This window comes from Sinocyclocheilus grahami, unplaced genomic scaffold (genome assembly GCF_001515645.1).
Source record: "Sinocyclocheilus grahami isolate Dianchi unplaced genomic scaffold, SAMN03320097.WGS_v1.1 scaffold366.1, whole genome shotgun sequence".
Lineage (NCBI taxonomy): Eukaryota > Metazoa > Chordata > Actinopteri > Cypriniformes > Cyprinidae > Sinocyclocheilus > Sinocyclocheilus grahami.
Window position 1 is genome coordinate 800,702 of NW_015505545.1, and position 20,939 is coordinate 821,640.

At 38.9% G+C, this 20,939-nt stretch overlaps 1 protein-coding gene across 6 annotated transcripts in view; it reads right to left on the reverse strand.

The window, feature by feature from the left end:
* LOC107549240 (myocyte-specific enhancer factor 2D homolog) overlaps positions 1 to 20,691 on the reverse strand; it is a 49,451-nt gene extending 28,760 nt beyond the window's left edge. For 4 of the 6 annotated variants that reach the window (XM_016230248.1, XM_016230250.1, XM_016230249.1 and 1 more), the window contains exons 1-5: positions 20,263 to 20,691; positions 15,679 to 15,882; positions 7,564 to 7,701; positions 4,220 to 4,427; positions 2,092 to 2,148 (exon numbers count right to left, since the gene is read on the reverse strand). In XM_016230248.1, coding sequence (XP_016085734.1) covers positions 2,092 to 2,148; positions 4,220 to 4,427; positions 7,564 to 7,701; positions 15,679 to 15,882; positions 20,263 to 20,316 — 661 coding nt within the window. In that variant the 5' untranslated portion in view covers positions 20,317 to 20,691. Of the gene's footprint in view, positions 1 to 2,091; positions 2,149 to 4,219; positions 4,428 to 7,563; positions 7,702 to 7,794; positions 7,930 to 15,678; positions 15,883 to 20,262 lie in introns of all 6 variants that reach the window. The other 2 variants (XM_016230251.1, XM_016230247.1) reach the window with 1 other exon arrangement.
* Between the last annotated feature and the right edge of the window lie 248 nt (positions 20,692 to 20,939).

Below are 20,939 nucleotides of genomic sequence, written 5' to 3' on the forward strand. Positions count from 1 at the left end.
CCAAGATGGAACTTTTTGGCCTTAATTCTAAGCGGTATGTGTGGAGAAAACCAGGCACTGCTCATCACCTGTCCAATACAGTCTCAACAGTGAAGCATGGTGGTGGCAGCATCATGCTGTGGGGTGTTTTTCAGCTGCAGGGACAGGATGACTGGTTGCAATCGAGGGAAAGATGAATGCGGCCAAGTACAGGGATATCCTGGATGAAAACCTTCTCCAGAGTGCTCAGGACGTCAGACTGGGCCGAAGGTTTACCTTCCAACAAGACAATGACCCTAAGCACACAGCTAAAATAACGAAGGAGTGGCTTCACAACAACTCTGTGACTGTTCTTGAATGGTCCAGCCAGAGCCCTGACTTAAACCCAATTGAGCATCTCTGGAGAGACCTAAAAATGGCTGTCCACCATCGTTTACCATCCAACCTGACAGAACTGGAGAGGATCTGCAAGGAGGAATGGCAGAGGATCCCCAAATCCAGGTGTGAAAAACTTGTTGCATCTTTCCCAAAAAGACTCATGGCTGTATTAGATCAAAAGGGTGCTTCTACTAAATACTGAGCAAAGGGTCTGAATACTTAGGACCATGTGATATTTCAGTTTTTCTTTTTTAATAAATCTGCAAAAATGTCAACAATTCTGTGTTTTTCTGTCAATATGGGGTGCTGTGTGTACATTAATGAGGGAAAAAAATGAACTTAAATGATTTTAGCAAATGGCTGCAATATAACAAAGAGTGAAAAATTTAAGGGGGTCTGAATACTTTCCGTACCCACTGTATATGTGCAGGGCAACGATTAATCGCATTCAAAATAAAAGTTTTTGTGTACATAATACATTTATGTGTCACCACGTATATTTATTATGTATATATATATATATATATATATATAAATACACACAAATGCATGTATATATTTAAGAAAAATCTTTATATATTACATATATTTATATACAATGTAAATTATATGAATATAAATATATACATGTAAATATTTTCTAAATATATACTGTATGCATGTCTTTATATATACACATAATAAATAAACACAGTACACACATTATGTGCACATTTTTATATGCACAAAAACTGTAATCGTTGCCCAGCACTATAAAGGGGCAGACTATTTGTGGACAAAAATTACTGACAAAAAAAAATTTATCATTTAATTCTTGGTTAAATTTAGGTTTACATTTAATACTTCACATAACAAAAAAATAAAAATAAAAAATGGAAATTGGACTCTAACCTTTTAAAAAATGACAAAATGGCAAAGAACACCAAAATAAGACATATTCATGGAATGTGCCAAAGAATACACACACAATCCCAAGAAATGGGAGGTGTTTCACAAGGGCCTTCAGCCTCTTCACTGATTAAATGTTCATATTATAAATGCCCACTTAAAATGTCCATGAGACTCATGTGCTCTTTGAAGTTCAGAGGCAGGAGAACCTACAGCTGTCAGGGACTGTCAAGATTGGCAGGGAGGAGAGAAGGGAGAGTGACAGAGGGGGAGGGGAGGGATGGAGCGTGCTGGTTTAAGCTGGGTATTCAGAATGTCATGAGTGAGATATGAAGAACAGCTGAGAGGGGAAGAGGATGGGAAGACAATTATGCAAGGGCACAGAAACAGACAGGAAAACAGAAAAAAAGCAAACAATAATGTAAGAAAACATTATTGTTAGCTTTTTTCTGTTTTTTTTCTGTGTGTGGTGTTGACCCATAGCATTTATGTCACTCGTGCCTCATAGTCCCATGAGGGTGTTTACAGGCATGCTTGAAGAACACAGTGTGAGCTTCAACTGTCACGAGCAAACAGGTGTGTGAGCATACACTGGATGTCCGATAGCCTGATCACTCGCTTTCAGATTTTTGTGTCCGGACAACCTTCATAGAGCTGCTGTCATTCTCATAATCACAGTCAGGTCAGATCAGATCTTATCGGATGAGATTGAAAACTCTCACGCCACTCTGCAGGTCTTGAGCGTGCCCTTCGATTTTAAGCAGTTTGACTCAGACTGATGCATTATTCAGGTGAAAATGAAGAGGTATTATCGGGGCCTTCTGGCTGGTAGGAGGAAAGACTTACCCACAGGGCTTGGGCACGCTCCATTTGAATTGTTGAGGTCACCACCCAAAAGAGCACCTGGAAAAAGGACAGAACAGCTAAAAGGCTAAAATTTCGAGTCTAGACTACAGACTCTAAATCTCTAAAGTCAAACAAATCTGGAACTAAACTAAGTTTTTGGACCAAATATAAGGAAATAACGTTAGTCTCAGCTGAATTTGATCACAAAAGGTCAGCCAAGACAGACTGCTGTTTACACCTGTCTGAACATGTGTCTTTTGGGGGAGGGGTCCAGAATTTTAAGGGAGGGTGTCTTATTTCATGACTATATTGATTTATGAATGTGTCATACTGAAGTGTTCGTTCAGTGAAGCATTGTGCATTTTTATGTATCATATTTTAGATGCATCGTGTACATTGTTTTTGTACAGTATATTGTATTATATATATTGTATGCTACAGTTCAAAAGTTTGGGGTCAGTAAGATTTTTTTGTTTTAATAGTTTATTTTAAATTAACACCTATCATAAGGACAGTAAAGCCCTTTACATTGTTAAAAAAGATTTCTATTTCATGTAAATGTCGTTCTTTTGAATTCCCTATTCATTAAAGACTCCTAAAAATGTATCATGTTTCCACAAAATTTTTTACAACTTTTATTCATAAGAAATGTTTCTTGATCACCAAATCAGGATATTAAAATTATTTCTGAAGGATCAGAACATTCAGCTTTGCCAGCACAGGAATAAATGAAATTTTTTTTATTTATTTTTTTACTCTAATAATATTTTACAGTATTACTGTTTTCACTGTATTTTTGATTAAATAAATGCAACCTTGGAGAAAAAGCATTAAAAAAAATCATACAGACCCCAAACTTTTAAACGCTCATATATTATATATATATATATATATATATACACTGCACATACTATTACACAATTGCTCATGTACACTTTTAAACATGGTCTTGTGTATGTTGCACAGCTGTGCCTACAGCATTATCCACCATCCCTGCCTTGTGCCAATAAAGCTTCTGCTGTTCCATTCTAAAATGATTCGATCAAGCACTTGTTTATGTTCAAAGCTTTTCCTAGCAGAGATTTCACGCAACGCGAGTCGGTAGTCCTTCGAGTTTTCAAGGATGCATCAGGACACATTAGCGTTTACACAACAAATGCGATATGTGTCCCTGACCACCTCCAAAGGAGCTTTGAGAGATCAAATCACAAAGAGATCCATTGAACCTTGTTTACAAATCTCAACTCAGCTGATCCTGAATTACTGAAATGAAAACTTAACAGAATGAGCTGAAGAAAGACTACATGCCGTAGGGATGCATTAAAAATTTAGTTAAAACAAAGGTGATAATTATTTTCATGTTCAGCTAACTGATAAATGGCCTTTACTAAAATTCTGTGTTAACATTTTACAATACGCCTCCATTAGTTAACATTGGTTAATGCATTAACCCTCAATGATCAACATGTTACATTACAGTATTTCAAAAATCTTTTTAATGTTAAAGATGTTCATTGCCATTGGTCCATTAAATAATATTAAAAGATACAATTTTTGATTTTAATAATAAACTATTAAATGAACACAAAGTATTTTTCAGTGTTAGTTCATATTAACTGATTACTAATGTTAACAAATAGAATTCTATACTATTTTATCTAATAAAAAACACTTTTTTATAAACAAATTTATAATGTACAGTATGATTAAATGTGTGTTTTAGATTACATTTAACCATGTTATTCAATGATTAGTTTTTAAAGATTAACTTAAATGATCTTTAGATGATGTAAAAATAGAGAAAATTAGCAGCACAATTATAAATCCAATATTAGCTGATATCAAATTTGTAAAATCAGCTAGAAATAATCATAATAGAATAATTAAACTTTTTTAAGATCAGAAAAAAGATCAGTACATTATGCAACCACTCCATAAGCAGAGATGCTGACGGTTTGACAGTCATTTTTATGCATAAATCAGTGGTATGTCACTGAAACAGCTGCTCTGGGTAATCTGACACCCACAGGGCAACATTATAAGCTCATGTACACAACATGAGTTACTATTTCCTCCTTCCTGCTTTGCTTACTGGTACCCAGCACCGTTGATCTGCTCAGGATTTTACCTGCGCTGGCAGGTCTCTGTGGCAGGCCTGGAGACACCGTGTTCCTCTGCAGCTGCGGTTGCTGTGGTGACAGCAGGCGTGGGTCTGTGAGAGTGGAGGTGACGAAGGAAGTGGTGACGAGGCTGCTGGGATTGCTGAATGGCAGAGGGCTCTGACTGGACACCGGCACTGTGACTGGCATAGAGAAAGTGGGCGGTGGCACTGTGGACTGAGAAGCACAGATAGAGAGGGAAACGGTTAGCGGCTTAAACTCGCTTGCCTGCATACACATCCAGACATGGTCACACACCGGTTTTTAATAGCATGCCGTGACTTGTGCAAACATCTCCAAAGCAGAGCACGTGAAGCTACGAGGTGCAGAGTTAATTTTGTAAGACTTCTGTAAAACTGTTGATGTTTTAGTGCAAATTATCCAGGCTGGAAATGAAAGGAACAGGAAGTCTTCACTTCATTTGCATCTAGATTTCACTGAATCATCCGGTGTTTACAGTTTTATTTTAAAACTTGTTTTGGAGCCCAGGATTATACTCAATTTTAGTCTGCAACAGTTGTCCTTAAACTGGTAATACGGCTCTAGGGAATATCCCACGGCGCACAGTAGGCTCAGGTGTTTCAAACAAGGGGCATGTGGCCGTGACAACTCCTGAGTCAGCTGATCCTCGTTCTCGAGCTTTGCGAAGCGCAATAAGCCAGCTTCGGCAATCAGTGTGGACTCAAACTGTCCAGATGCTCTGATGGAGACCCATTTTCCCATGATCCTTCAGCATAACCAGGGCCTCTAAATTTAGAAAGTGGGCCGCACTAGGCCTCCTGTGTTCTGAGTGGGACCCAGTTTGATAGAGTTAGTCTGGCTCTTCCTCTGTCCTTCTCCCGTTCTCCTCTAGCCTCTCTGTCTGAGCTTCAGCAGAAAAATAAAGTCAAATAATGTCAATAAAGAACCTTTATGAACCTTTAGAACCTTACACCTAAGAATGTAAGAGTGGGGTTTTGACCTTTGATTGACCTTTGATCAGAATTTGGGCTTATGTCCTCTATAACCACTGTTGTTTTCGAATATACTGAAGCCAAAGCGGATTTAAAAGAATATTACAGGTTAATCATATCCAAGTTACGGTTCTGGAGGGAGTAACCCATGTAGCATATGGGCCTGTTTACGAAACAGCAACTAAGTTCCAGCACTGCACGCAGGCCAGGCAGGGTGAAGGGAGGGGAGGGCGGAGGAGAGGGAAGGGTTATTAGTGAGAGACGAGCAGCTGGTTTAAAATATGGAGCACCAAACACACCTCAGCTTAATACATACACCAAGACGGAAAAAAATCGAGTTTGCTAGTCTCCAATTTCTCAGCCAGAAAGTGCAATCTTACACTTCTGAAGTGCCTTCAACAACTGAAGATAAATACAACAGACTCAAGATTATATCAGTCTAGACACAGACAAGCGATAGACAACTGTGATAAGAACGACACTTGGTACTGAAAGGGAGACTGTGTGACGTTGAGGAAGAGCGTGACCAGTGAAGTGAGAAAGACTGACTGGTTTGGGAAACAAGTTGGCAAATCATAATCACATGAAGTTCTTTTGGATTGGAGCTCACGGTGCATATGAGGAATGATCTTTCAGGTCAATTTACGCAATAGATTTAAATGTAATTCAACACAATGCGATCACAAATTTTATATAATATAATATAAAATTGAATTAACCAAGCGGAGTGCTGAGCAGATTCTGAACAGCCTGTTTTCACAGGCTACTTGCAACATTGTGAACGAAAATATGAAATGCAAATGTATTTGAGATCTGCTAGAAAGTGTTATTACATTTTAAAGATTACATTTAAGTGAGTGTTAGATATTGCAAATGTAATCGGAATATAAATTAAGACAGAAATGGGTCAATTAAATATCTAATATCAACTGATATACACTGCCATTTTAAAGTTTTTTTTTTTTTATGTTTTTGAAAAAATGCTCACCAGGGCTAGATTTATTCGATCAAAAATACAGAAAAACAGTATTATTGTGAAATAGTATTATTTTAAATAACTGCTTTCTATTTGAATATATTTTAAAATCTAATTTATTTCTGTGATGACAAAGCTGAATTTTCAGCAAACAGTGTAGCATAATATTTTCATGGACCCTGATTCATTTTTTAATGCATCCTTGCTAAATAAAAGTATTAATTTCTTTTTAAATTATCCTGCTGACCTCAAACTTTCTAATGGTAGGGTATATCCAATATCAACTGATCTAAAAAAAATTATAAAAATAATAATCACCGATTTAGCACTAATGTATACTGCATTCCTGTTTGGTGCACAATACAGAAATATTACTTGTATTTTTTTCTTTTTTACTTCAGGTTAAAATTAAAAACAATTTCCCAATTTCCTCACAATCCAGCTTTATCCACTGAAATTACCACCAACAGCCAAGTCAGACAGTTAGTGGTGAATATCTAAAAACTCATTACAAACTGATCATTTTCCGGCCTGTTAAGTAGAGCTCGTAGTACACATGCTGCTGGGTGTCCCCAGTGAGAGGGATTAAGGTTTTAGCTTTGCTTCCTCGGGCACTCATGCTGGGATTATGTGGCAGAGAAAGAGAGAGGTGTTGGATGACTCTCTTTGTGCTCCGGCCCGTGAACGCTGCACTGAGCGGAGAACGGGGTGGGGGGGAACTGGCCGTTCATCAGGTGATGAAATGCTTTTTGGATGCAGCTACCGAGCAATGTCTAATTTCCAGTCCCATTAGCATTACAGAGGAAAGAGAATGCAACTTACTACACTAATCAGTCTTTGCTGCCCACATCCTGTTGAATCACTTTCACCATGTAAATCATATCAAACTCGGGCCCACGATACGTTGAGATAGCGAGCAGCACTTTCTTGTTTCTGTACCTCCTGAGAGGAGATTCCTCATGCAGGGCCCATGCATAAAGCATTCTTGACAGTGCCTTAATGAAAATTATCTTCACCGACGCCTGAATCGGGACCCAGATGAGTCAGAAGTCTATTCCTGGCAAACGCGATACAGGCATCAGTCATCGCAGAACACAAGAAACAACAGCACGCAGAATCAAGACTGCTATAAATCACAGGCACGTTTGAAAAAGTGAATTGTGAGGATCAAAGGGATGCGGCCCACACTCGCCCTCTCGCCCTCTCGCCCCGACTGCCCTCTCCTTGCCCAAGCACACACATTCAGAGGGGATTGAGGGGTGGTGGGAGGGGAATGGGGTGAGAGATGGCTGCTAGGTGCTCTGTGAGTTGATTGCCAGGCCGGCAGCAGGCTGTGTGAGTTGGTTGGCGGGCCAAAAGCAGGCCTCTTCACACGGGTACTCACTGAAAGCCTATAGCTCTGCATCATTTTATCAAACTCCTCGTCTATCTTTTTGTACTTCTCCTCTGTGCGAGGCGTGAGGGAGAACGGCTCCTCGGGGTCTGGGCTCTCCGAATCCCGGTGCTCTTTCTTGTTCAGAGCCTTGGTTTATTTCCGACCGAGGACAGGAGAGAGAAAGAGGGGAAGAAAGAGAAGGATGGAGGTTAGAATGACAGGGTAAAGAGGAATACTCACTCCGTAGCGTTTGAAGAGGATGTCCAGCTCCTCGCTCTTGCGGTATTTGTCCTCCTGTAAGGGACTTTGGTCAATCGAATCGTCCCCGTCTGGCTCTGGACTGTTGCAACCGTTAAAGCCTTTCTTTCTCAATGTCTTAAAGCATTTGGAATGGGAGAAGAAAAGGAGAGGAGCATATTTCACATTTAGAAACACAAATGTCAATCAGAGAGAAGCAGCACTGATTTATTAAACCTACAGAGTAACGTGTGACACATAAACCAAGACCACTGTATATCAGCAAAATGTTTCATGAGGGAGTGAAGCAGCTAAATTCGATTTTACACCATGACTTGGAAAACGATGAAACTCTGCACAGCCCATAGACAACCGTGGGCTGGAAATAAGTTAGACAAGGCTGAAAAAGAGAGAAACTCAGTTTATAGAAAACAGCTTGAGTCTTTTTTGAGAAGATTTTCCAAACAAGATTTTCTCTAAGTAGCTTTGATGGAGATTTTGAGGCTGAATGGAAAACAGTTTTCAGCTTTGCCTGCTTCCTTCTCACAGAGGTCATAGTAACATAAAAAGTGTGCAAAGAAAATACAGCATAAAACAATGTAATCCAGATCAGCAATGCTAATTGAACAATTAACACTTTAAATGCATTATTTTTTTCATATTTTCGTTCTAAAGTTTGGGGTCAGTAAGATTTAATGTTATTGAAAGAAGTCTCTTATGATAAAATACAATAAAAGAGTAATACTGTCAAAACTTATTACAATTTAAATGAATTGCTTTCTATTTTAATATTACTCCAGTCTTCACCGTCACATGATTCTTCAGAAATCATTGTAAAATGCTGATTTGGTTCTCAAGTTTTTTGGTAACATCATAAACTGCCACTTTTAATCGATTAAATGAAATAAAATATTTAGAAATAGGGGCTGTTGAAATCCCTAACCCCAAGTATGAGCATTAGCAATTTAGAGGATGATTTGATGAATGATGGAAAAAAAAATACAAAGCAAGCATTTGATTTAGCTTGATCGTTAACATTAACACTCTCTCTCTCTTACACACACACACACACACACACACACACACAGTGAGGTCAGCTGATCAGCTTGTCTCTGAGTCGGCTCCATCTGTTCACCTGTCCCTGTATTTCTCTGCCTGCTGTCTCTCCTTTATGGGGCGGGTGCCTGTTTGTGTTGCCAAGGGAAGATTCCCCTGCAGAGCTCCGCTGCCTCTGACTGGCTAACCTCATTCAGTAGCGCCCCTCCCCCTGAAACCGCCCCCCCCCGTACGGTCCCTCTCTCTAGCTTCCCCTTCCTGTCTTTACACTATTTCGTCCGTTACTCCTCGACCTTCACTTTCTTTCTTCTAATGTTTCTGGATGTTTTTTTACACTGTATCTTTGTGTCTCTTTTCTAATCCAGTAATGCTCTCATTCTTCCACGACTTAGCGAGCTGACTCATTTCTGTCCTCTATTCCCCTCCTCACTCCATTCCATATCGTCTTTTCAAACTCCCACTTCCTATGTGGGATGGAAGCAAACATTTGAGAGGGACCAAATAAAAGTTTAAGAATCTGCAATTGAAAAAGACATACTGATCTAAAAACGAGGGGTCTATGGTGGTTTATGGTCTTAAAATGAACAAATAACTCTCTCTCGAGTGTGTGCTGATGTCCAACGCAGGCAGACTGTAATGTCACCTTCCATTTGCAGCGTGTAAAGCAGAGAAGGCTGCAACCCCCCCCGGCCATCCCTTGAGAATGCACTTAAAGCCTCGGCTTCGCCGCAGCCTGCCGGCTTACACAGACGATAGCGTCCAGATACACCCATCTGACAGATTAGCAGCCCCTCTGAACCCTCCACTCCTCCTCTTCATCCCTCCATCTCAATTCCTCCTTTAAAGGCAGCGTGTCTGCCATTATCAGGCGAGTCTGACTATAACTCATACATGAGGCTAATGGAGTCATTTTAGCAGCTGATTTGGGCTGATAGCCCACGGCTGAGCCCACTGTGGAGGCGGATCTGAGAGAATAAGCTGAAGTACATCATCTCGATATCGAAGAGGGCTTAGCCGATGTCCAGCACACACAGATTTCTCATCTCTTACAGACAGAGGTTACAAGTTCACAGTCATTTCATCTCGACAATCTAACGCCAGTGGTCACATCTGAAAAGAACTGTTGCTATCAGGCATGTCAAAAGTGCTGGTGGTGTCGACTTTGATGTCAAGTCGATACTCAAATTAAATTCAGTTCCTTCTGTAGAATTGGTACTATAGACCACTCAATTTAGTACTTAAAAGCTGTCTGGTGACAGGTGGTTACCACTGAATGCTCATAAATGTGCACTTCCTGGTCAAAATGCCAGCTTGGCATGGCATCAACGTAAACACGGTTTCTGCCACTGTCTGTTATGTCTATTATTTATAATAATTAAACTAGTGCTGATAATAAAAAGAGAAAACTACTTACTGTGGTTACTTTGTTTATTTGTTCTTCATTACTGTTTGTTTGAATAATTACTTAATTTTTTATTTTATTTAATTAAAACTTTTTAATTGAATTTACTTAACTGACAAATATAGAAATGCTACATGTCATTTTTTTATTTAATTTGGTAATATTTATTGTAATAATATTATTAACTTTTTAAAATAAAAAACACAAAAAATTGTGGAATTTCACTGGCATTGGTATTATTGTGACAAAACTAGCCAATATTAATAACACTTAACTTTTCAGCTCAATATAAACATTCAATCAACATTCATCAGAAATCTGCACACAGATCAGTCCCTATTAAACTCAATAAATTATGCCACCTGACCTGTTTGAATCTTAAAGGGGTCATATGATGCGATTTCAAGTTTTCCTTTCTCTTTGAAGTGTTACAAGCTCTTGGTGCATAAAGAAGATCTGTAAAGTTGCAAAGACTAAAGTCTCAAATCCAAAGCGATATTCTTTATAAAAGTTAAGAGTCAGTCACACCTACCTAAAACGGCTCGTTCTAACACGCCCCCACATGTCTACGTCACGATGTGTGAGGATTTGCATAATGCCGCCCAAATGTTCACGCAAAGAAAGAAGGCTTAACTTTTATTCTCGCTGTAGTATTGTTGCTGCCGCCATGTCGTGAAGACGCTGTGTGTTTCGTTGTGAAAGCGAAACTACTTTGTTTGGCCTTCCAAAAGAGGACGATATCCGCTTCGTCATGCCTGGAGCTGATCCGTGCTGGTCGCTGAGGAAATACATCAACTTCGCGCTGTGGATCGCCGGATCGGCTTTCACCGTGGACGAAGCGGAGTCCAGCCCGGGGTCATCACATGTGGTTGCCGCAAGCCAGCCGGCCGTGCCGTTCTCTAGCCCGGATGCAACAAATGCCTCGTTTATAATGGGTTTTAATGTTTTTGTCTCGACGCTCCAGCCGGACAGGGCATCACAGTATGGCAAGGGGTGTAACATTTCTGTCACACGCTTGAGGTATTTGGCCAATCACAACGCACTGGATAGCTGGCCAATCAAAGCACACCTCGCTTTTCAGAACGATGAGCTTTGTAAAAATCGATGCGTTTCAGAAAGGCGGGGCATAGAGGAGAAACAATAATGTACAGTATGTGGAAAATAATGTGTTTTTTTAACCTTAAACCACATAAACACATTTCATTACACCAAATACACCAAATAATGTTATTTTTAGCAACATCATATGACCCCTTTAATTTGAAGCTTTTCTTAGGAAATATAGATATATGCTATTACTAAATTGATTAGTATTGAATAATATGTAATTTAATACTGTTTTTATCGATTGTCAGCCCTGTTTTCTATATAAATGCTCTCCTAAACAGCAGTAGAAATATAATAAATTAATTGTTTAACAACAGCATGAAACAAATTTTGCACCAGTATGAAGGAAAAAGTTCACTAAAAATGAAAACTGTCATTATTTACTCTCATGTCATTTCAGATCTGTATGCTTGTATATTTTCAGGGACACACAGCTCTTTTCAAAAGTCAGTCTGGAACTTGTCTGTCAAGCTACAATAAGGGCAAAAGAAAAACTCAGTAATGTGCAATGATGTGACAATGAAATAAATTCTGTATTCACTAAAAACCGTTGCCTTCTTCTAAATGTTATCCTCTATTCTGTATTCATAAAACTTACAAGTAGTTGTATGGACTACTTTAATAGTGCTTTATTTGAGGTTGATGCACATGATCACCATTGATTGTCAGTGTTTTGAAAAGCAATGACATGAAGAATCTTCAAAATCTATTTTTGTGTTCCAAAAAATGTCATATAGGTTCAAAACAACAAAAGGGAGAGTAAATGATGACAGATTTTTAATTTCTGCGTAAACTGTCCCTTTAAGTGTATACAAAGACCAAACAGAATATTCAGTAAATCAGCACTTAATCTCATCTAGCGGGATTTGATTGGATTGTGAAAAATGGATTAAGAAAATATTAATGCTATTATTTTCTCCACCCACATGACCTTGGTTATATCAGCAAAATAAACATTGTTTCAGAAGCAGAGAACGTTATTACATTTTGATGAAAGATTATAATATTTTTCATTAGAAAGCTGAGAATAGATGAATCACACCAACCATTTATAAAGGAAATTTAAAAATATATATATTTCATGTTGTTTTTATGTCCCCACGGCCTCTTCATCTGAGCTGCTTATGAAAAAGGGCAAAGCCTTGTGTTTTTCTTCTTACCACCTCCCTTCAATCCCAAGTGATATCTACAGGATCTTCATCCTTAAACACCCACTCTTCATCTCTCTGTCTCTTTCATTCTCCACCTCCCGCTCTCTGTCTCTTTCTCCCTCTCTCTGTCTCTCTCCTGATTGGGATCTGCAGTCAAGCAGATTAACAGGCTGTGGCAGAAGAAGCAGGCAGCCCCCATACAATCTCACACACACACACACACACACACACACACACACACTAGGCACGTGCAACACGAGGCGCGCGAGATGAGAGCAAAAAGAGAGATATGCAGCAAGAGAGAAGAGGAGAGGCAGTGTGCGTACATATGCGTCTGTTCAGTCATGCATCAGTGTGAAAGCATGCCTGCCTGAATATATGTGTGTGTGTACAGTGAGCTGTAGGATGAATGAGGGTTTTTCTCTGGGTGATTGTAAGCCACTTCATCATTTATAAACAGTGAATCTCCCTTACTTCATTGAATTGTCTCTTTTTGCCTGCCTGTCTGTCTCTTTTTGGTCTCTAAAAGTCAAATAACCAGGTAAAGCAGAGAAGACATGGACATGAGTCACAGGAAGAGTCTTCTGAACGGTACTGCCCCCAAAAACATCAGGCCAAACACTGGGAACTCTGCATCAGGTCTGCCTCTACTGTCACTCTGCCTCTCAATATTACATGAGACAGCCTTCAGCCTTTACACACACACAAAGCAGCCCAGTCAGGCTTGAGCTGATGTGGCCCACAGCGGCCTAACGCCCTCACCACAGTGCATGCATGCATGCATACACACACACACAGACACTCACTCTCTTAAGAGATTTCTGCAGCTGCAACCAACAGGAAACATGCACCTGTACCACTGGGGGCTTCTGCAAAAGAGTCATCAGTTTCTCAACATCACACACGCTACATAAGTATTCACCCTCTGATGACTGCATTTGAAACTGCACGGAATGACCACCTAATGTTGAAATAAACACTGCTTTTTCTGTACACACACACATTTGATGTCTTAAAGGAACAGTTTACCCTAAAATTACAATTCTGTCATTATTTACCATCTATCCTGTAGTTCCAATAGTATAGTATTTGTTCATAGTTCACAGTGAACAAGTTCATAGCAATGACAAATTGGACAAAAAAGCACCACAAAATTGGTTCATACGACTTGCATCCTGGATCTTAAGTCATGATAGTTTTGAATGAGTAAAAGACCCAAATTTAAGTTGTTATTCACTGATAATCTTTCCCTCTAGCAAGCCCAAGAACCAAAGCAACCAAATCATTGAACCAGTGAGTTGAACTTGAGTACAAGTTCTATCCAATTTGGAGACAAATTATTTTGAGCTGGTTCTTTTAAATTAATTGCATGATCAAGTTACACTGAATGATTCATTATGGAAAACACCTGCATTAAAGTGCATCAAGACAAGAAAAAAAAACACATGAGTTTGGAATACTATGAGGGTGAGTAAATAATGACGGATATTTTTATTTTTGGGTGAACTCTCTTTTCAATTCGGGCAGCATTTCAACTATACTATTTGAGAGACTCTTTAACTCTTCCGCTGAGGTTATATGATAGTTTTGTGTCAGTAAAACACCTAAATTTAAGTTATTGTTAACTGGTAATCTCCCTTTCCAGTGAGCTGTTAACCCGAGAACCAAAATATCCGAATCGTTGAGTCAGTGAGTTGAAGAACCAAACCAGTTAAATTTGCATGCAAATGATTCTTTTGAACTGGTTTATTTCAATTAAACACTTGATCCTGTTCACAAGTTACACTGAATGATTCATTATGGAAAACAAGTGCATGAAGGTCCACCAAGACAGGAAAAAAAACATGAGCTCGAATACTATGAGGGTGAGTAAATAAAGACAGAACTTTTCATTTGTGGGTGAACCGTCTTTTTAATTTGGGCAGCATTCCAACTATACTATCTGAGACACTCTTTAACTCTTCTACTGAGGTTATGTGATAGTTTTGTGTCAGTAAAAGACCTAAATTTAAGTTGTTATTCACTGATAATCTTCCTTTCCAGTAAGCTAAATCAAGAACCCAATTCAAAAATTGCAATTCAAATTGCTTGGTCCAATTCATAAATTGCACTGAACTACACATTATAGGAAACAGCTACATTAAGGTGCATAAGGATGTAAATTTTTGAGTGAACTATCCTTTTAATTCAAGTGGCGTTTCAGCTATACTATCTGAGACACTCTTCTGCTGCTGCTGTTCTTTTCATGTTAACGTTACGCGCCCCAGAACAACATGCCACACACACGCAGTCGCCATCTTGTGTTGGACGGGACGGACACCGGATGGGCACCGTGTGTGTGTTTGTGTGTAAGCCACTTTTTCCTCTCTGGCCAAAGGCAGGAGGTGGTAGAGGGTGCAGCTGTCCCTTGCTCCCCTGTCCCACCATCGTCCAGGCAGTCAGCCAGCAGCGTATAGAGATCCACGAGCCTCTGAATCACCCTTCATGCTCTCTTGACGTTCACACACACACTCTTTCTCTCACACATGCGCCCGGCCTCCCTATGGGTGAATGTTTAGCTATGCAAAAGCCTTGCCATCTCTTGAAGAAATTGCAATGTTGTGGATTTATATTGTCACTATGGGTATAACCAGGGTATTCTGGACATGGTAACAAGGTAATACAATAATATTCTTAGAAGTACCATGTAAATTAAATCAAATTAGCATGGTATTTTCAGGGTCTTAATCCATAATGAAGGTTCACTATGTAATGAAGTGACAAATTTAGCTTTGGTTACAGTATTCGATAAAGGTCAAAATAAACGAGGAGAAGCTTCATGAAAAAAAGTCATCGCAATTACAGGCATTCCTATTTGGACGGGATCTTTCTCAGAGGACTTGTGTGTTAGCCGGAAAACAGTAGGTAATTTGTTCTGTGATTTTAACAAGGTTTCTGTGAGGAAAAACACACAAATTTACCTGGCCTCCTCAGGGAAAACTAGTCCCGACCAAATAGGGCTATTGACTGAACTACTTCAACCAAATTAACACGGTTCACCAAAGACAGGAAGAAAGGAATGAAGAGAAGGAGCAAACAAATAAAGGACAAATGAGACCAACAAACAAACAAAACAATTTCCTGCCACCTGAAATTGAGAGGATTCATGGTGGGCTTGAATGTCTGTGTTACCTCGATGATGTCTGCGTTGGTCCTGCTTTCGTGCGGCTCATTGTACTCTGTGTATTTGAGGAGCACTTTGTCCATGTCGGTGCTGGCATACTGGAAGAGCTTGTTTGAGTGATTGAAAATAATGAGGGCAATCTCGCAGTCACACAACACACTGAGCTCATAAGCTTTCTTCATCAGACCAAACTTCCGTTTGGTGAAGGTCACCTGTGGATAGAGACAGAAAAATTAGGTTAGACGGGGAGAAAAAGATGATGATTGAGAAAGGTGAGAACTGAAAACTATATCCGTGTTTACAGTTAAACAAAAAAGAAGATACTAAACGTATAGTTCACCTAAAGCAACCGATTACACATATTCATGTTGTTCCAAACCTGTATGACTCTCTTTCCTCTGTGAAACTCAAAAGAAGATATTTTGAAGAATCTATTTTCATTTTTAATTGAAATAAAATTACCACTAATGAGGATTGGAGCGTCAAGATTCTAATTGGAGATTTAAAAAGGATGCAACAGCACCATTACGGTATCATAAACATGGTCTTCTAAACTAATTTGATAGACATAAGATATTCAAAGGGATATACTGAAATTTAAGACATTATTCACTGACAATCTTGATGTGCACTAGCTGAGAGTACACTTCATGAACAAATCAACAAGTCAGATAAACCATATCCACAATTCAGACTTGTTTAGAGTTCACTTAATTGTTAACATTTCACTGTCTGGGAAGACATAAATGCAAATTTGGCTGTTAAACATGCCATTAAAAATGACGTTTAACATTAAATGTCATTAAATATAAAAAAGAGAAAGACTGGGTTAGGCAGGGATGAGTGAAGAGATGAGAACTGAGAACAATATCTAATGCAATTTAGCTTCTTAGGTAAATTTGTCTTATTTTATGAATGTTAGATAACTTTGGACTACTTGTATGTATGATATTTACATGGTGCTTTTGTGTTGTTTTCAAAGCTTGAAAGCTCCAGTCCCTAGTCATTGTGATAGCAAGGTGAAAATGAACCAACTACATTCTTCAAAACATATTTTGTAACTCAACAGAAGACAAGAAAGTCAAAGGTCTGGAACCAAAACAGGTTGAAAAAATAAAGACAGGACTTTTAAAGTGTTTCGTGAATTACTCCTATAGGAATTTTTGCAGTGCACAGAGGATGACTCGGGATTAGCCACCCAAGAGCTGATTTTTCTCTCTCAGAACTGACCAAACAGTTTTCTACCGCTTTCTTGCCCTCTGCTAGCAAAAGTGCCACCTCTAGACAGAAAGTTTTTCTGCTCAAACCCAGGACTCCTTAACCTTAAGAGCTCGACAGTGTTAGCAGACAGTGATTGCATCTCTGTAAATAAAAGCGCTTTTCCATTAGGTGAAAGAATCTCCTCCACCTCGACAATCAGAGAGCTGATGTTCCTTCTCTCCACACAAGCACCAGGATAAACACCAGCAACATAATTGCCATCGAAAATAGAAAACGCAGGTAACCAATGGCAACAGGAGAACACAACTTTATCATTGTGAACAATGTAGAGAGGCAGCGACCTGACTTTCCGCTCCGCTCTCGATCCAATTAACCTCAGGGCCGAATGCTTACCTCCTGACCTTTACCGCACACGCGGACTCTAGCTCGCTCTCTCACCTGCTGCCGTCTGTCAGTTCTGGATACTTCTGTTCTTCTACACCTCTCCTATATACTTGCCTCGATGCTGGAGTTTGGTAATTAAAAGGCACATGTTATTGCAGCAAAGACTGTAGTTCATGTCTTCTTCTCGCACTCTTTAATTCTTTAATTGCCCAAATACCTGTTACACCACAGGAAGGTCGGAAGGACAAGTTGTGCAAAGCAGAATCATTTTCCGGAAGAAATCTCAATTAAAAGTGATATTTAGTACAAAATGAGGCCTAATCTGGGTCAGACAAACTACAAGACTTTTTTTTTTTAACTTTGTTAAAAATATGATTAGTCAGGCACACCTGAGCGCTGACACAGCGAAGCAGGCTAAGGTTGAGTATGCACACCTGCTCCGGTCAGAGTGACTACACCTATCAGCACAACTGTGACCAGAAAAACATTTCCCACACATTCTCACCAACATGGAGGGAATGATTACACACTAGTGAGTAGAACTTCTAACTCCAAACTAAACACAATTAATTACTTTAAGCTTTCAATAGGATACTGTTATGAAGTTTGTGATTGAATAGGTTTTATATGACAGGCTTACCTGTTGGGAGCATGGGGAGCAGAGAGAACAGAAATTAAGCTTAGGTGAACACCACTTAGGTGGATATAACAAAACAGCAAAAATGAACACTCATCTAAACAAAACTCAAACATTGCAGTGTTTGTATAGTTATCAAAAACTAAAATGCAAAGTACATAAAAAAATGATATATATTTGCAAAACTGAAAATAAACTAAACTTTTCATGACTCTATATGAAGAATTTCATAATTAAATACCACAAAAATTAATACTAATTTTAGGTTATGATAAATTAAGGGTGCTTTCACACTTAAAATGAACTCTGGTATGATTGGCCTGTTAGTGTGGTTCATTTGAGTAAGTGTGAACGCTGCAACCAAACCCTGATACGCACCAAACAAGCACTAAAATGATGGGTCTCCTTCCACTTCCAAACAAACTCTGGCATGGTTCGAATGAAATATGAACGCAACACAGACCAAATACTTCTTAACGGACCAAAAACAGAATGTAATGACAAGAAGCATCGTTATGTGACGACGCGGAACGAGCGGTGTATCCGAAACAAAATGAGCAGCGGGCAAACGTGGCGCACCGAGGAGGTAAAGTGCCTTTTATGAGCTATTCTTGAGTTCACCGGTTTCACAAACTCGTGATGCACAACATTAAAAGTTTCGCAGATGATAATTGTTTTGTTATGGCTAAAAACTAATATCACTGGCCACTATTACATTTCTATTTTGTCTAAATAAATAAAAAATAAAGATGATCAATTAGGTTTAAATGTTACAAATGAATTTAGGTATCATAACAACATCATAACGTACTATATAAAAACAGATATTTGATTTTCTAAAAAATTACATAATAATTATGTATCCAATACAGTCTGTAAAATATACTGATTGATTAATGAATTTTAATTAATACTAATTTTAGGTTATGATAAATTAAGGGTGCTTTCACACTTAAAATGAACTCTGGTATGATTGGCCTGTTAGTGTGGTTCATTTGAGTAAGTGTGAACGCTGCAACCAAACCCTGATACGCACCAAACAAGCACTAAAATGATGGGTCTCCTTCCACTTCCAAACAAACTCTGGCATGGTTCGAATGAAATATGAACGCAACACAGACCAAATACTTCTTAACGGACCAAAAACAGAATGTAATGACAAGAAGCATCGTTATGTGACGACGCGGAACGAGCGGTGTATCCGAAACAAAATGAGCAGCGGGCAAACGTGGCGCACCGAGGAGGTAAAGTGCCTTTTATGAGCTATTCTTGAGTTCACCGGTTTCACAAACTCGTGATGCACAACATTAAAAGTTTCGCAGATGATAATTGTTTTGTTATGGCTAAAAACTAATATCACTGGCCACTATTACATTTCTATTTTGTCTAAATAAATAAAAAATAAAGATTATCAATTAGGTTTAAATGTTACAAATGAATTTAGGTATCATAACAACATCATAACGTACTATATAAAAACAGATATTTGATTTTCTAAAAAATTACATAATAATTATGTATCCAATACAGTCTGTAAAATATACTGATTGATTAATGAATTTTTAAAAAATCAGCCAATAACCAATATTGTACCAATATTCTGAATAAAACTAATAGTAAAACTCAAAGAAACTAAAGGTAACTGTTATATGTAAAAAATTAATGAAAACTAAACAAAATCCTGCTGCATCAGTTGAGCCAGAAACTGAAAAACCTCACCACTCAAACAAACAGCAATGCTTTGAAAGTACTGGTGTTTACACCCTAAGGCAGGGTTCCTCAAATCTTGCCCTGGAGGGCCAATGCGCTGCAGAGTTTAGCTCAACCCCTGATCAAACTCCCCTACCTGTGATTTTCTAATGATCCTGAAGACATTGATTAGCTTGCTCAGGTGTGTTTGATTAGGGTTAGAGCTAAACTCTGCAGGAAAGTGGATCTCGTGGGCCAGATTTGAGGATCCCTGCCCTAAGGGAAGACAACCTATGAGTAGTTAACTTGTAGTTGTCTCTGCTTATTAAACCGGGAGAGGAAAAATGACTTACACACTTCAACAATATATCAACAGAAACCTTGCATTGAAGGAGTTAGATTTGATTTTGCCTCACACTGTTTGTCTTGTACAAGATGTCTAAATCACAGATGCAACTTAAGGCAACTCACAAAAGTCAGAACTAATAAGAAAGATTTCTGTTAAAATGCCAATAATATCTTTCAGGCTCTCCTAAGTATACTCGGTGTGTTTTATTCAGAGAAAGCTGTCAAAATGAATTATTTTCAGTTACACATTTAGAAGTCCCTTAGCTTGAACTAAAAACACTGCCACTGCAGACAAGTCAGGCTTTGCACTCACCTGTCTGTTACGCTCGTCTGTGATTCGCTGAATCTGGATCTTTTTCCTCCCCATGGCTGCTGTGATTGGCCGAGCAGGGGTAGGGGCAAGGTTGGGAGTGTGGTGAAGTCAGAGGTCAAATTTTCTCGAGGCAGTTACAGGACCACAAACAGTGACTAGTTGCCTCTGTGGATGAAGATGTGTGCGTGTGAGAGAGTCTCTCTCTCTCTCCGTATGCCACCTGTCTGAGGCAGCTGGGCTCACCCGTCTTTCTCCACTGATAAAAAAAAAAGGAAGGAGGGAAGGAAGAAAGAAAGTATGTGGCCTCCTGGTAGGGCCTTCAGATCATTGTCTGCTCAGGGTGCATGTCATCCGACAGGTGTCTTTTCTGATATCCAAACCCCCCTGGAAAAATCTGGTGATGAAGATGAAGATGGTCTTGTGATGAATTCTGTGAAAGAAAAGAGAGACCAGAACGTAAAATCAAAACTGGTGTAACAGCAAAATACTAGGGTAGTCAATCGATTGAAACATTTTTAATTGGGGGTGGATCACAAATAAATTACATATTACATTACAATTTAGAAAAGAGACAGAAAAACAGACAAATGGGTTTCTTACAATATTACAGTAAAAACATTTGATATTTGCTAAATATACTAAATAATTGTATTACATATGCTGGTTAACTCATCAAA